This window comes from Podarcis filfolensis (assembly GCF_964270895.1).
Source record: "Podarcis filfolensis genome assembly, chromosome: 1".
Taxonomy (NCBI): Eukaryota; Metazoa; Chordata; class Lepidosauria; order Squamata; family Lacertidae; genus Podarcis; species Podarcis filfolensis.
Window position 1 is genome coordinate 79,168,817 of NC_139604.1, and position 13,218 is coordinate 79,182,034.

The 13,218-nt window shown below is 40.5% G+C and overlaps 1 protein-coding gene across 7 annotated transcripts in view; it reads right to left on the reverse strand.

The window, feature by feature from the left end:
• SHANK2 (SH3 and multiple ankyrin repeat domains 2) overlaps positions 1 to 13,218 on the reverse strand; it is a 338,706-nt gene that overhangs the window by 238,101 nt on the left and 87,387 nt on the right. For all 7 annotated transcript variants that reach the window (XM_083601126.1, XM_083601124.1, XM_083601130.1 and 4 more), the window contains exon 10: positions 10,579 to 10,645. In XM_083601126.1, coding sequence (XP_083457252.1) covers positions 10,579 to 10,645 — 67 coding nt within the window. The remainder of the gene's footprint in view (positions 1 to 10,578; positions 10,646 to 13,218) is intronic.

Below are 13,218 nucleotides of genomic sequence, written 5' to 3' on the forward strand. Positions count from 1 at the left end.
AGAATGCTATGGTGTTGACATTGGTGTTCTATGCTGTAACCTGCCCTGTGGTCTTTTGACAAAAGGAGGAAGGAAGGAAGGAAGGAAGGAAGGAAGGAAGGAAGGAAGGAAGGAAGGGACCACAATACCTCAATGACCGCCTCTTCCCATATGAACCTACCCGGACCCTGAGATCATTCCGAGGCCCTCCTTTGTGTGCCGCCTCCTCGAGAGGTCCAGAGGGCGGCAACATGAGAACAGGCCTTCTCTGCTGTGGCTCCCCGTCTATGGAATGCTCTCCTCAGGGAAGTTTGTCTGGCGCCTTCATTATACACCTTTAGGCGCCAGGCAAAAATGCTCCTTTTTAACCAAGCCTTTGGTTGATCTTATTGCCATCCAACACCCTTTTAGAATATGGCTCTTTTTGGGGGTGGGGTTTATTGGATTATTGTTTTTGGTTTGATTTTATATATTGTGGTCTTGTTTGTGAACCGCCGTGAGACCTCGGGGTATAGGGCGGTGTATAAATTGAATAAATAATAATAAATAATTATTATTTTAAGGGCCGGTGTCAGTGTAGTGATTCAAAGATGGGCCAATGAAAATACCAAGTCACTGAAAAGGTACACTGAAAATATATGAGAACAACGTAAGCATTCTACTGCATCAGGCCAAAGGCCCATCTAGTCCAGCATCCTGTTCTCACAGTGGCCAACGATATGCCTATGGCAAGCTTGAAAGAAGGACCAGAGCACAACAGCACTCTCCCATGTTAATCCAAAAGAAATGTAGACAATAGAGCTCATATTATTGTTCTTCCTAACCTACTTTTGTCTCTCTTGATTCATCCCCCTTCCCTTCATTGCAAATCTATCCCCACCTTGTTTTTGTGTAAAGTCCATTTTTCTTGGAAACAAAAGTCTGTTGGGGGGGGGCATTCATTACTTCCTATGAAGTTATCACTGCCACTTTCATAATAAATTATTGCAGGGAATAATTAAAATTTCAGAACTGCACAAAGCCCCAATGTCCTCAAATAGCTGAAGCCCAGAAATTCCTTTGTTACTAATCCTGTGCTCTCTGAAGTCAGTGGACCATCACAGAGCATAAAAATAACTGGTGCCTCACAGCAGACCTTTACTTCTTGCCATCTTAAATTTCACTGGGAGACTTGATGGGCCTTTTAAAAGGGGTTGATGTTTTCTCTTAGTAAGCAGCCAGAAGCCTTAGCTATTCAATTGCAACTGAAAGATTTCTTTAAAAACCTATTCGTGGGGTGTTTCTTTGTTTAAACACTTTCCAGTGATGGACTGTGTGCCCAGCAGAAACCTTTTAAAAATTCAACACACACCTAGACTACATAATAAATCTTTACTGAAAACTCATTTCTTATGAAAGTAATAATTTTATACCTTGAACAAACATCACAGTCACATGTGATTTCCTATTTAGCTTACTGCATTGGTTGTTCACTCTCTTCCCTATTTCTTCTACTGTATATATTTCTATTTTGTAATGAATTGCAATCCTACAGAATAAAGTTTCCCCCCATGCAAGCTGACATTTAAAAATTTCACAGCCACAACAGAGAAAAAGTTACTCAGATTGCTACTACACTTTTCTTTCCAAAATACCTTGCTTTTTTATTCGTCCTTTACATTCTCATGTTTCACCTTTTTTCATAGTTTCTCTTAGAGAGACACAAGTTATTTCCTTGTCTTGCGTGCCTTTTCTTTATTGTGACACATATTATTATTGCTGTTAGGGCAAAACTGAGTTTTCACCTACAAAATTTTGCAGGGCAAAAGGAGTAAGGAGATAAGTTATGGAGGGGGAGGTCCACAAATCCGTCTTGCTCAATTCTTTCCAGTACTATTTGTGTGTGTGTGTGTGTGTGTGTGTGTGAGAGAGAGAGAGAGAGAGAGAGAGAGAGCGCTTCAGCACTGTATTATTCTATCATTAATCTAAGGCACATATATAGTAAGAAGTAACAATAACCGAATCTAACAAAGGCACTAAGAAAAAGAATGCTTCTGAAAATCCTTATTTAATTTTGGCCAAAGCTCTACATTGAGAAAGTAATGCAGCCAGCTACAAGACTGACTTGCTGATAATCTAATTAGAAAATGTTGGTGAAACCAGCAAGTTAAGAGCAGATCCTGAGATATGATCTGCATAAGGTAGAGAGATAAAAGGGTCTATAGAGCACAAGACATTACTTCCAGTAACTCTTACTGGGAGGAGTGTCTGGACAGAGGAGCTGCAAGGAGATAAAATGGGGGAGACCATAACATTATTTATTTGCACTGTTAGTCATTTAAATATATTTTTTAAAGTCTCTACACAACTAACCCAGAAAATAAAAGCCAAAGGCATTGCATAAAACCAGACAATGCTTTACAATAAAACCATTAGAAAACCTATAAAACAAATCCAGAAATGGAAGAAAATGTAAGCCACAGAAAACGTTTCATCAATAAACAAGAGAACAGTTTATATAATACATCAAATACAGTATAACCGCATCTTACACAGGGTTTGCTTCCAAGGGTTCCATGTGTACCCAAGCCTTTGGAACCAACCCCCCCCCCCCCGGCATCCCGGGGCTTCTGGAACCAGTGTGCTGCCTCCATAAGCCCCAGAATGTTCTCACGAGATCTCATGGGAACACACAAGTTCCTCAAATATCTCACAGGAGCATTCCAGGCCAAGCAAGAAAAGAGAACCTTGCTTGGAAAGCAAGATAGAGTTTAAAAGCTCTTTTTGTGCTGGGAAAATCTGGTGTGAAGAGTTTTTAAGTTCTCTGCCTTGCTTCTCAAGCAAGGCTCTCTCTACATGCCAGTGCCACATATAACTTGAAGGATTTCAACCAGTCAGCTTTCAAATACATATAGGTGAAATTGCACAAGTTGAATGTGCTTAAGAAGCTATCATACTGTAGATTTTACCTGGCACCAAAAATGATGTTAATGATGGTGCCAAGCAAGCCTCCCAAGGGAAAGCATTCCACCATGGGGGAACCCTAGCTGAAAATGCCCTCTCCCTTGTTGACTTTCCTCAGGGGAGAATCCCATATTAAGACCAAAATGCCCAGGTAGGTTTACAGCAGGAGAGATGCTTGAAAAGATATTGTGGTTATGAGCTGTACAGAGCTTTGTAGGTCAATACCAGCATGCTGAATGAGCTTGGAAATGTATAGGCCGCCAGCGTAGCTGTGCCAGGATCGGTGTTATATGATCAGCTTGCATTAAGCCTATCAGCAATAAGGCAGTCATATTCTGCCACCAACTGTAGTTCCTGAAAAGTCTTCAAAGTTAGCCCCATGTAAAGCATGTTACAATAATTTAATCATGAGGTTTCTCCACATGACTGAGGCTACCTATGCCTCAGAAGACAACAGAAGATTCTGGAGGATCTCAAAATTATGGACCTGCTCTTCCTCAGCTGTGCCACTCAACTGGATGCCACTCAATAAGTGGGACAAGCCCACATTTAAACCTGATGGAGTTATCATGTCACATCTCATTTGACTATAACCCTAAGCCTGCCGACTCTCCCATGACCAAAGGAATGGACCATCCCTCCCCTTGACAGTGTTCTGTGGGGAGAGAAAGGTCAGAGGTAACAAGTGTGGAAGCTGCAGTGCCCATGGCTGCATCTAAAGACTCAGGGCCAGCCCACCCCTGAGATAAGGTGAGGCAACCACCTCAGGTGGCAGGATCCACAGGGGAAGCAGATTAAGCCTCCAAAGAAGGCATCACTGGCTGCTGTAGCCACTGCCATGGTAGCAGCAATGTTTGTGGCATACTCCTTGGAAACTGGATCTGCTACCTCCTCGGAGATGCTCCCCCAATGCTGCCTCTACTGCAGCCTCTCAGTAAATGGGAGGCCCTGCTGGTCTCCTCCTGCCCCGCCCAGCATGATTCAGAATGGGCCCCTTTCCCTTCTGCAATTTTCTTTTGAGTCCCACTTCAACTGCCAGGTAAGACTGATTTGATTCCCCTGCCCTTGTTCCTGATACAAATCTTCACTCACCCCGTCTTCTCTGGCCAAAGTAGGAGCATTTTGTGGTTTGCCTCAAGTGCCAAAAAAGTAAAGACTTAATTCATAGAGATGAATTGCTGTAAAACATGATAGGCAGTATGGTTTGGTGACAGACCAGAAAGACCCACATTAAAATCCCTCCTTACTGGATCAATAACTCTCACCGTGCCTAACCTACCTCAAAAGATTATTGGGAAGATAAAATGTGGGAGGAGCATGAACACCACCCTGAGCTGCTCAAAAGAAGGGAACGATCAAAATATAATAAACAAAGCATAAATGATACAGGACGTGAACAATGCAGAGGAACTTTGGCACCTTTCTCAAATCCTGAATGTTACTATGCAAAATAAGAACAAATATCTAATTTGCAGCTTGGCTACCTAACATGTATGTTTGGCATGCCAAATAAATTGAATGGCATTTATAATTATACTGATTATATTGAACTGGAAACATTCGTGTACTCTATTGAAATACATAGAACTGATTTTAGATACTGAGGTGGTGCTTGCCTATGGATGTTACTTTGGGGGGGGGGTAGGTATTCCTGAGCTCAAAATAGAAGTTGGAAAAGATTATCCTTAAAGAACCACATATGACAAAACTGACAACTTTTTAGATTCATAACATCTTGCACTAAACATAAAACCATGAAGATTTCAGGACTATTATTCTGGTTAGTATTATTTTAAAAATGTACTTTACATGAGAATTTCTTTGTAGAATATGAATAAAGGTTAAGATTACTCATAACCGAAATGGTGAATGAACATGGCTACAATACATGCTTGTTCTTGCTCCCCTTTTTAGTTCTATTAAGCAAGGCAAGATAAAAATAGAGCCACTCACACATGCTGCTCACTGTCTCAGGGATTTATATTCCTTTTTATTTAATGTTCCTATAGTGTTTGTGGTTTTTGTTTGCTTAAAGCTGTATGCTTTTTAAACTGAAACATATACAACAGTCTGCAAGAATCTGATTTTTTTAAAGAAAAAACCTCAATGCTGAACAGTTCATTTTAAAAAGCCAAAAATAAATGGTAGAATTAAACCAGATGGCAGTTAATTTAAATTCTTGCTCAGGAATCAACAATATTGACCTCAATCACACCAGTTTCAGAATCACTGCTTGAAAAGCAAACAGGCATAAACGACACCATTTCCTATTTGTTCAAAATATAAACAAAATGCATTTTTCATTTTATGCAGCATGTCGACTGTCCTGATTTCTGGGAAACCAACATACTTTTCTTTATTCCAAAGCAAATGCCATACTAAAAGCACACAACGTACAGAATAAGCTCAGCAGCCATTTGGTATCGACACACACAGAAAAAATTAAATTACAAAAAATATATGCTTGAAAACACCCACAAACCATCACATATACACATCTCTGCATAATTATAGAGGAATACAAGAACTCTGACTTGAAGCCTAGCAACAGTATCCAAGTATTAGTTAGTCTGCTAATCAACTACCCAAAACTCACACACCACCACCTCAATGTGTTTCATATTTAAAAATAAAACCCCTCTTGTTTCTATCTTCAGAGCTGCTGAAGGAGAAGGTAAACGATAAAACAAACCTTGTTCACTTGAGGAAGAACAACCCATGTCATTTAATCCATCTGATAATTCATCTCACCACAAAGAGCCAAGGCAAAACAAAATAAAAAGATTTAAAAATAGGTTATCCAAGTAAAGGATTCTCAGTTCGCAGCATATTTAATATGTGCATAGCTGTATTTAAAGAGACCTTCAAGATTCCTATATATATTATTGCTGGTTTTTTGTATCTCCATCCTATAGAAGCCATAGTAAAAGCTGTATAGCAAATGCTTTCTAAACCTTCTGTGCTCATTTACTTGCAGACAGCTGTAGACTGGATGAAAACAATCAGGGATTAACTTTTCTATTCATCACAGCTTTTAATCCATTACTTTCCCTTCAGTCTTCAATAAAAATAAATAGATAAATAAAAATAAAATGCTGCAACTAATTGCAGTAAGAAGAGGGCAAATACATGTCAATCAATGGGGTTTAGCTGCTGGACAGTTTGTTAAAGCCTTGCAGTGTTCAAAGATGCAATGTTGGTTTTCAGCACAAAAATAAAATGGTATTGTACAGACACTGAACTGTAAGATCTTTCCAGATCTCAACAACAATTGACAGTGCCCAGTTATTTTAGAAAATGCTCCAATATATCAGAAATGTTTATAAAAGCTTATTACTGGGAATGTAAGATTTGAAGAATGCAAGGTGATAGGTTGTGTTTAGTGTGATGCTTGAAATACAAATGTGTGTAAAAGAAATTTGTGACAGATTAACTGGATACCTTTCACTCCCTGAATGTCAGTAAACAATAAAGATGTCTTGTTCTTTCAAATCATGTCACAAAATAAATTACCTTGAAATGTGACTTTCAGTCTTAATATTTTATCTTTTTGCCCCTGCCTCTTATCGTTCCAATGAAGAATTTGATCAAATATGAAACTGACAAGTGTTAATGATATAAGAATTCATTTATTATAGGGCAAGGGATTCTAGTCCAATCCCTTTCCCATTAAGTACTGGAAATGGGGTGTAACAAGTGCACTGCTAATGAAATACCCCAATCAAGGGGCTTATTTAGATGTAATTTGCCCCTCAGAATGGGCGCTCATAGGATCTCCTAGCCCCACCTCTTTACCCAAGGAGGCCCTAAAGAGGTCACAGAGGAGAAGCTTGTTGAGAAAGGTGGGGTGGATAGAAGTTCCTTCAAACAGGCCCCTTGATGTTATGTCCCTGTTGCAGGATGGTACTGCGAGTTGCACAAATGTTTAGGATAAGGAACTGCTATTCAGGGTTGTGTTTTTTCTTTGACACAACACACACACACACACACACAGAGAGAGAGAGAGAGAGAGAGAGAGAGAGAGAGAGAGAGAGAGAGAGAGAGAAAGAGAGAGGTGTCCTGGGATACAACCTAACTGTTGTATAAGCAAACCTCAGTACAGACTATGATGCAAGACTGATTGAGGATAATTATCAGCAGATACTGAAGACATGTTCCAGACACAATTCAAAGTGGTGGTTATGAAACACAGCGCACTACATGATTCAGGGCCATGTTATCTGAAAGACCACATTCTCCCTTAAGTTCTTAGCCTGATTTTATGATCTTGAGAGAGAGGTCCTTCTGTCTGTTCCATCAACATCTGAAGCACATTGGGTAGAACTTGAGAAAGGGCCTTGATGACTGGTTCCAAAGGAGGCTCAGATAGTCCTGTCTGTAATGAACTTTCTCCAGGAGGCAAATATAATAATATTAAGATAAACCTTTGGCTCATAACTATTTTATATATGTTGAAACTGGTTTTAAGTGGTTCTTTCTATTGGTTTTATCTGACACATTTTTTCTCTCTGTGTTTTATTGCATTTAGGGGTATCATTTAGGGGTATATGGGATGTTAGAGGAGGGATAGTACCTCTGGTGGAGAACACATTTGGTCCCCACCCTGCACTTACCTAACACCTGTGGCTCCTAGAAGCTGTCAGCATGTGACAGTGGTCATACCCTGGAAATGGCTTTGATTGGCCAGCTAAATCAGGCAAAGGTGGCTGATGGTTCTCAATGAGTTAGGGACTTCCCCTGCATGCAAAGACAGGCTCTGGCAGATTGAGCGGATGAGACCAATAGTGGGTCTAATGGTCAAGAAGGCAGTTACTGCATGTGTTGTAGAGGGAAGTGAGGGGCAGATGGGGCTCATCAACCTGAGAAGGTAGCCCATCTAGGAGAAGGAAAACCTCTGCTGGGTATCTTGCAGGATATCTTCAGAAGAAGAAAAGGATAAAGAGTAAACCCTAAACAAATCCAGAGTGGAGTCCCTAAGATGGTTGGATGGCGCCTGGTATGCCTTCTTCTGGCAACTCCTGCAGCCAAGCTGGTGCCAAACATATTGCTCTGTTTTCATTTGGACCACATGAGCGAGGCCAAGAGGGAGGTCTTCTTGTCTGGGCAGCCCAGGACCTCCATATACACTGCCCAAACCTGTGCCCCAGGAAAGTCACTTTGGTGCTGCTAAAGCAGCGGTTTCACTTCACTCCCAGAGGTGCATTCCACCGTCTTTTGAGACAGATGGATGCCAACAATTATATTTTGTTTGTATTGTGATAGTCACTTTGAGTACCATTTAGTGGAAAGGTGGATCACAATTTTTTTTTAAGTATAAATAAAGAAGGAATGGAAATCTAACAGTGCATCCCTATGTATGCAAACACAAAAATAAGCTCCTTGAGATATAGGATGAGGCCTTGTCCAGTGATATATTCCTTTTGGTCTGAAGTTGTTACTCGTGTCAATTTTGTATTGGCAAAATGCGATATTTGCAGGTACAGTGGTACCTCGGGTTACATATGCTTCAGGTTACATATGCTTCAGGTTACAGACTCCGCTAACCCAGAAATAGCGCTTCAGGTTAAGAACTTTGCTTCAGGATAAGAACAGAACAGAAGCGCGGTGGCGGCAGCAGGAGGCCCCATTAGCTAAAGTGGTGCTTCAGGTTAAGAACAGTTTCAGGTTAAGAACGGACCTCCAGAACGAATTAAGTACTTAACCCAAGGTACTACTGTATTCATCTCCTTTTAAACCGTATTTCTGTAGTATAAGGCTTAACAAATAGAAAACAGATGTAGACTTTGCAAGCCCTTATGGTGAAGTGTAAGTATTAAAGCCCAGAAGGATAAATACCCACCATCTATTACACAATGGTTTTAGACCTCGCTGTCCTGGCTACATTCAAATATATTGTATAGAGACATCAATTCATGTGGGAACCTATTTGGACAATGGGAGGGTTTATATTAACTTATATGTTTAATTTAAGATTTGTGTCTTTATCGTCACTCTATCCACAATGTGAGCTGATAGTGATGTTAGCATGGGAATGGCCTGTGAGATCCCGCAAGGGCATCTCTTGACTTCCAGATCCAGTGCCCCAAGTGGACCTTGCCCCGCCCCTGCCTCATTTCCATGTATACATGGAACCCTTTGAACTAAAACCCACGTAAGATAGGGCATTACTGTACATAGTGAGGTTCCTGCCTAATGTTCATGAGGTGTATCTGAAGTGCAATCACCAGTGAATGGAATTCCAAGTACGGTCAGACTATATTTTACTTTCTTGGGTTCCATGATCACTGCAGATGGTGACAGCAGCCACAAAATTAAAAGACACCTGCTTCTTGGGAGAAAAGCAATGACAAACCTAGACAGCATCTTAAAAAGCAGAGACATCACCTTGCCAACAAAGGTCCGTATAGTAGAAGCTATGGTTTTCCCAGTAGTGATGTATGGAAGTGAGAGCTGGATCATAAAGAAGGCTGATTGTCGAAAAATTGATGCTTTTGAATTATGGTGCTGGAGGAGACTCTTGAGAGTCCCATGGACTGCAAGAAGATCAAACCTATCCATTCTGAAGGAAATCAGCCCTGAGTGCTCACTGGAAGGACAGATCGTGAAGCTGAGGCTCCAATACTTTGGCCACCTCATGAGAAGAGAAGACTCCCTGGAAAAGACCCTGATGTTGGGAAAGATGGAGGGCACAAGGAGAAGGGGACGACAGAGGACGAGATGGTTGGACAGTGTTCTTGAAGCTACCAGCATGAGTTTGACCAAACTGCGGGAGGCAGTGGAAGACAGGAGTGCCTGGCGTGCTCTGGTCCATGGGGTCACGAAGAGTCGGACACGACTAAATGACTAAACAACAACAACAATACTAGAATTTATCTTCTACCCCTTCTAACTCCAAGCATGGCTGTCAGCCCAGCAGCAGATCTATGATGTCCCCAAAGGCCTCAGCTACATACCTTTCTGTCCTTTTGAGCATCAAGGTCAGCTAATGTGACTTTAAGGGAGCGAATGTTCCCTGAGAGCCAGAAGCATACACTCATAACTCCCACCCCACAGGAAAATAAGTGTACATATGATGCTGTGTAATATATTGGACATTTCCTGTAAAAGCAGGAAATGGTTGAAACATGCTTATAAGTGTGGCATGGACCTCCATGACATGGAAAAGGGCACAACTGCAAAGGTCTGGTGAAACAAGCATGTTTCGACCATTTCCCCTCTACCACTTAGTAAACACTGAGCAAAGCAGTCCTCAGCATTCTTCAGTGTAACATCTATAGAGAAGGCTGTAACCCATGCCCTACTCTATAGTAGTCTCTAACTGACAGAATATGGCACAGCATCTCCCCAGATTATATTTCAGCTGATAATGGAGGATATCCAATGAAAGAAGAAAGTCTTTAGCCATACTCAGAGTAGATAAATTAAAATCAAGGGACAAGTCCACTTTTTTTAATAGGCCTTTTCTGAGTATGGTTAACATTAGATATTTTTACCCATTGTTACTACAAAATGTACAAAATGGAAACATCTGGTATCTCCACTGGTCACAATCATCTATGAGTATGCATGTATGTTCTTTGCTTATAATTGAATATAGTAACTTTATTGATTAGAAGTCGTAATTTACATGCTGATATATATATATTTATTACATACCTATATCAGTTTCCTTGTGATTCTTGATATATTCAGCGAGCTCAAAATTTCCAGCAATTATTGCCACCTAAAAGATGAGAGAACACAGTGCATTTAAGATTTTGGGGTTCAATTTTATGTCCCATATGTGATTAAAATTCTAGTAGCAGATACAGACAAATATCAAGTAGATACTTTTCCCTATATAACATCCTTGCTGATGCTTATTTTTAAACTTTCACATACAGTTCATACGCATGCTGGCTGTAAAACAGATGCTTTGGATTTCCATAAATGCATATTTTAACATCATAGGACTCATCTTGCCCAATGGTGATTCATAGAAATAGTTTGTTGGCCACAGAATCGGTAGAAGCACAGTTGGCACCAACACCTCCAAATATTGACATATTCTTCCATCAACAGACAAAAAAGTAATGGATTACAATACACAAACAAAATAAAAGAAAATTCACTGGAGGAGGCCTTATTAAGATTTTGCAGAAATTTACTTGGCTGATTTCTGATGCAAAATATTGTGATCAGTCAGGTGTTTTTGACAGTAGGGACACTGAAAACTGCTTTATACCAGGTCAGACTATTTGCCCATCTCAGCTGGACAAATCAGCTACTTCCTGATCTTGTTTGCAGGTATTTGCAGAGCCAATTATGATTTCCATCTTGTGATGTGAACACACATTTAACTGCCTTGACATTGACTCCCTTTTATTTATTCATCTGATTGCCACTTTTTGTCCCAAAGGGCCATTAAAGCATCATACAACATATGAAATACAATATAATCAATAAAAATACAACACAGCTGAAAAGTTTTTCAAACTGAACAGCTTAAAAGCTGTAAATTTTATGATTATTTTACAAATATTTGAGTGGGGAGCATTGTGGCATTTGCAATAGGATAATCATACAGTATGACAGAGAACATGCTTTTAGGGTGCTGTAGGTTCCTGGTTACTGGTATCCAGTTACTGGTATCATAACTTAAAAAGAAGATCAGGAAGTTATTCCTTAACCTGTCTTTCCTTTAAGGAGTTCCTGTAAGGCAGGTTAGAGGAGAGAGAGTGACTGACCCAAAGTCACCTAGTACTCTTAGGTTATACAACATGGATTTTCAAGCTAAATTAGGAAGACTGCAGCATCTTCATGATCTATGATCTATGAAGACTACAATATTAATCAGTTAAAAACCAGATAGAAGGACTAAATGGATTGCCCTTATAATGGATGGATGAATGAATGTAAGAATCTGTATTTCCCCAGGAATCTGGATTGGAACCAATGCTTTTTAACTTCTTAGTAAATGATCTAGGCTTAGGGCTGAGCACTGAAGTGGCATGTTTACTAGTGATGACGAATTATTAAGGGAGCAAAATCAAAAATGGGATTGCAAGGCACTCCAAACTGAGGGAATAGGGAACAACATGGCTAATGTGGATCAATGTTAAATGTAAAGTGATGCATGATGTATACACAGTAATGGGGTCTGAGCTGGCACTGACTGACCAGGAAGGAGAACTTGGGGTTGTGATGTATAGCACAATGAAAACATTGATTCAGAGTCCAGCAACTGTGAAAAAGGTGAATTCCATGCTAGGGATCATTAGTCAATATTGTAAACCTGAGGTGCAAATCTATGGTGCACCCACACCTGGAATTCTGTGTACAGTTCTGGTTACTGTATCACAAAAAGTATATTTTAGAGTTGGGAAAGGTACTGTAAAGAGCAACTGAAATGATCAAGGGACAGAAACAAGCCCCCTGTTACCATTATTTGAGCACTCTTAATTTAGAGGGGGAAGGAAACAAGAAAGTGAGACATAGTGTGTGGGCAGCGTAGTTATGCATGTTATGAAGGAAGTGGACTTTAAAAAGCTATACTTCCTGTCATATAAATAATAGTAGAACCTGGGCTCATCCAAGTAAAGCAAATGGTAGAAGATTTAGGACAGACTGTGAATAGTTGGAACTATGGAATTCATTACTGTAAGATGTGGTGATGACCACCAACTCAGACAGATTTTAAAAGGGATTAGACAATTTCCTCAAAGATAAGATTATTAAGGACTGCATACTACCTTCAGGAACAGATGCAGCATGCTTTTGAATACCAGCTTGCTAGGGAACAGCAGTGGGAGAGAGCTATTTCCTTCATGTCCTACTTGAGGACTTCCCATAGGCATCTCGATGGCTATGGCGGAAATTACTAGACTAGACAAGTCCCTGGCCGGAGGCATCAGGGCTGTTCTTATGTCCTTAGAACAGGCCCACCCCCAAAGGGAATGGAAACCTGCAAAAATGTTAATGCACGTGGCAGGATTCAACTAATAAATCCCTGCACAAAGACTTCTGCTTGTGCAGAGGGTTTCCCCCTTGCTCCCCCACCCAAACTGGGGGCTGGGGGCTTGCTCTCCAAATTGGCTTGGGGGCTGGGAGAGTCCCTGGAACAGCATGTGGTGGGAGAAGAGAGATTTTCTGTTAGGGGATTGCCCTAGTGGAAGAACTGCCGTATCACAATGTTGAATTCCGCCCCACAGTAATTTCTGAGTAAATTCTGATAGTGACTTTGATTGAGTAAATGAGGGTGATTGGGGAGTGGGGTTTCATACTTATTTTAGTCACCTGTTTAAGACTGCGTACTAA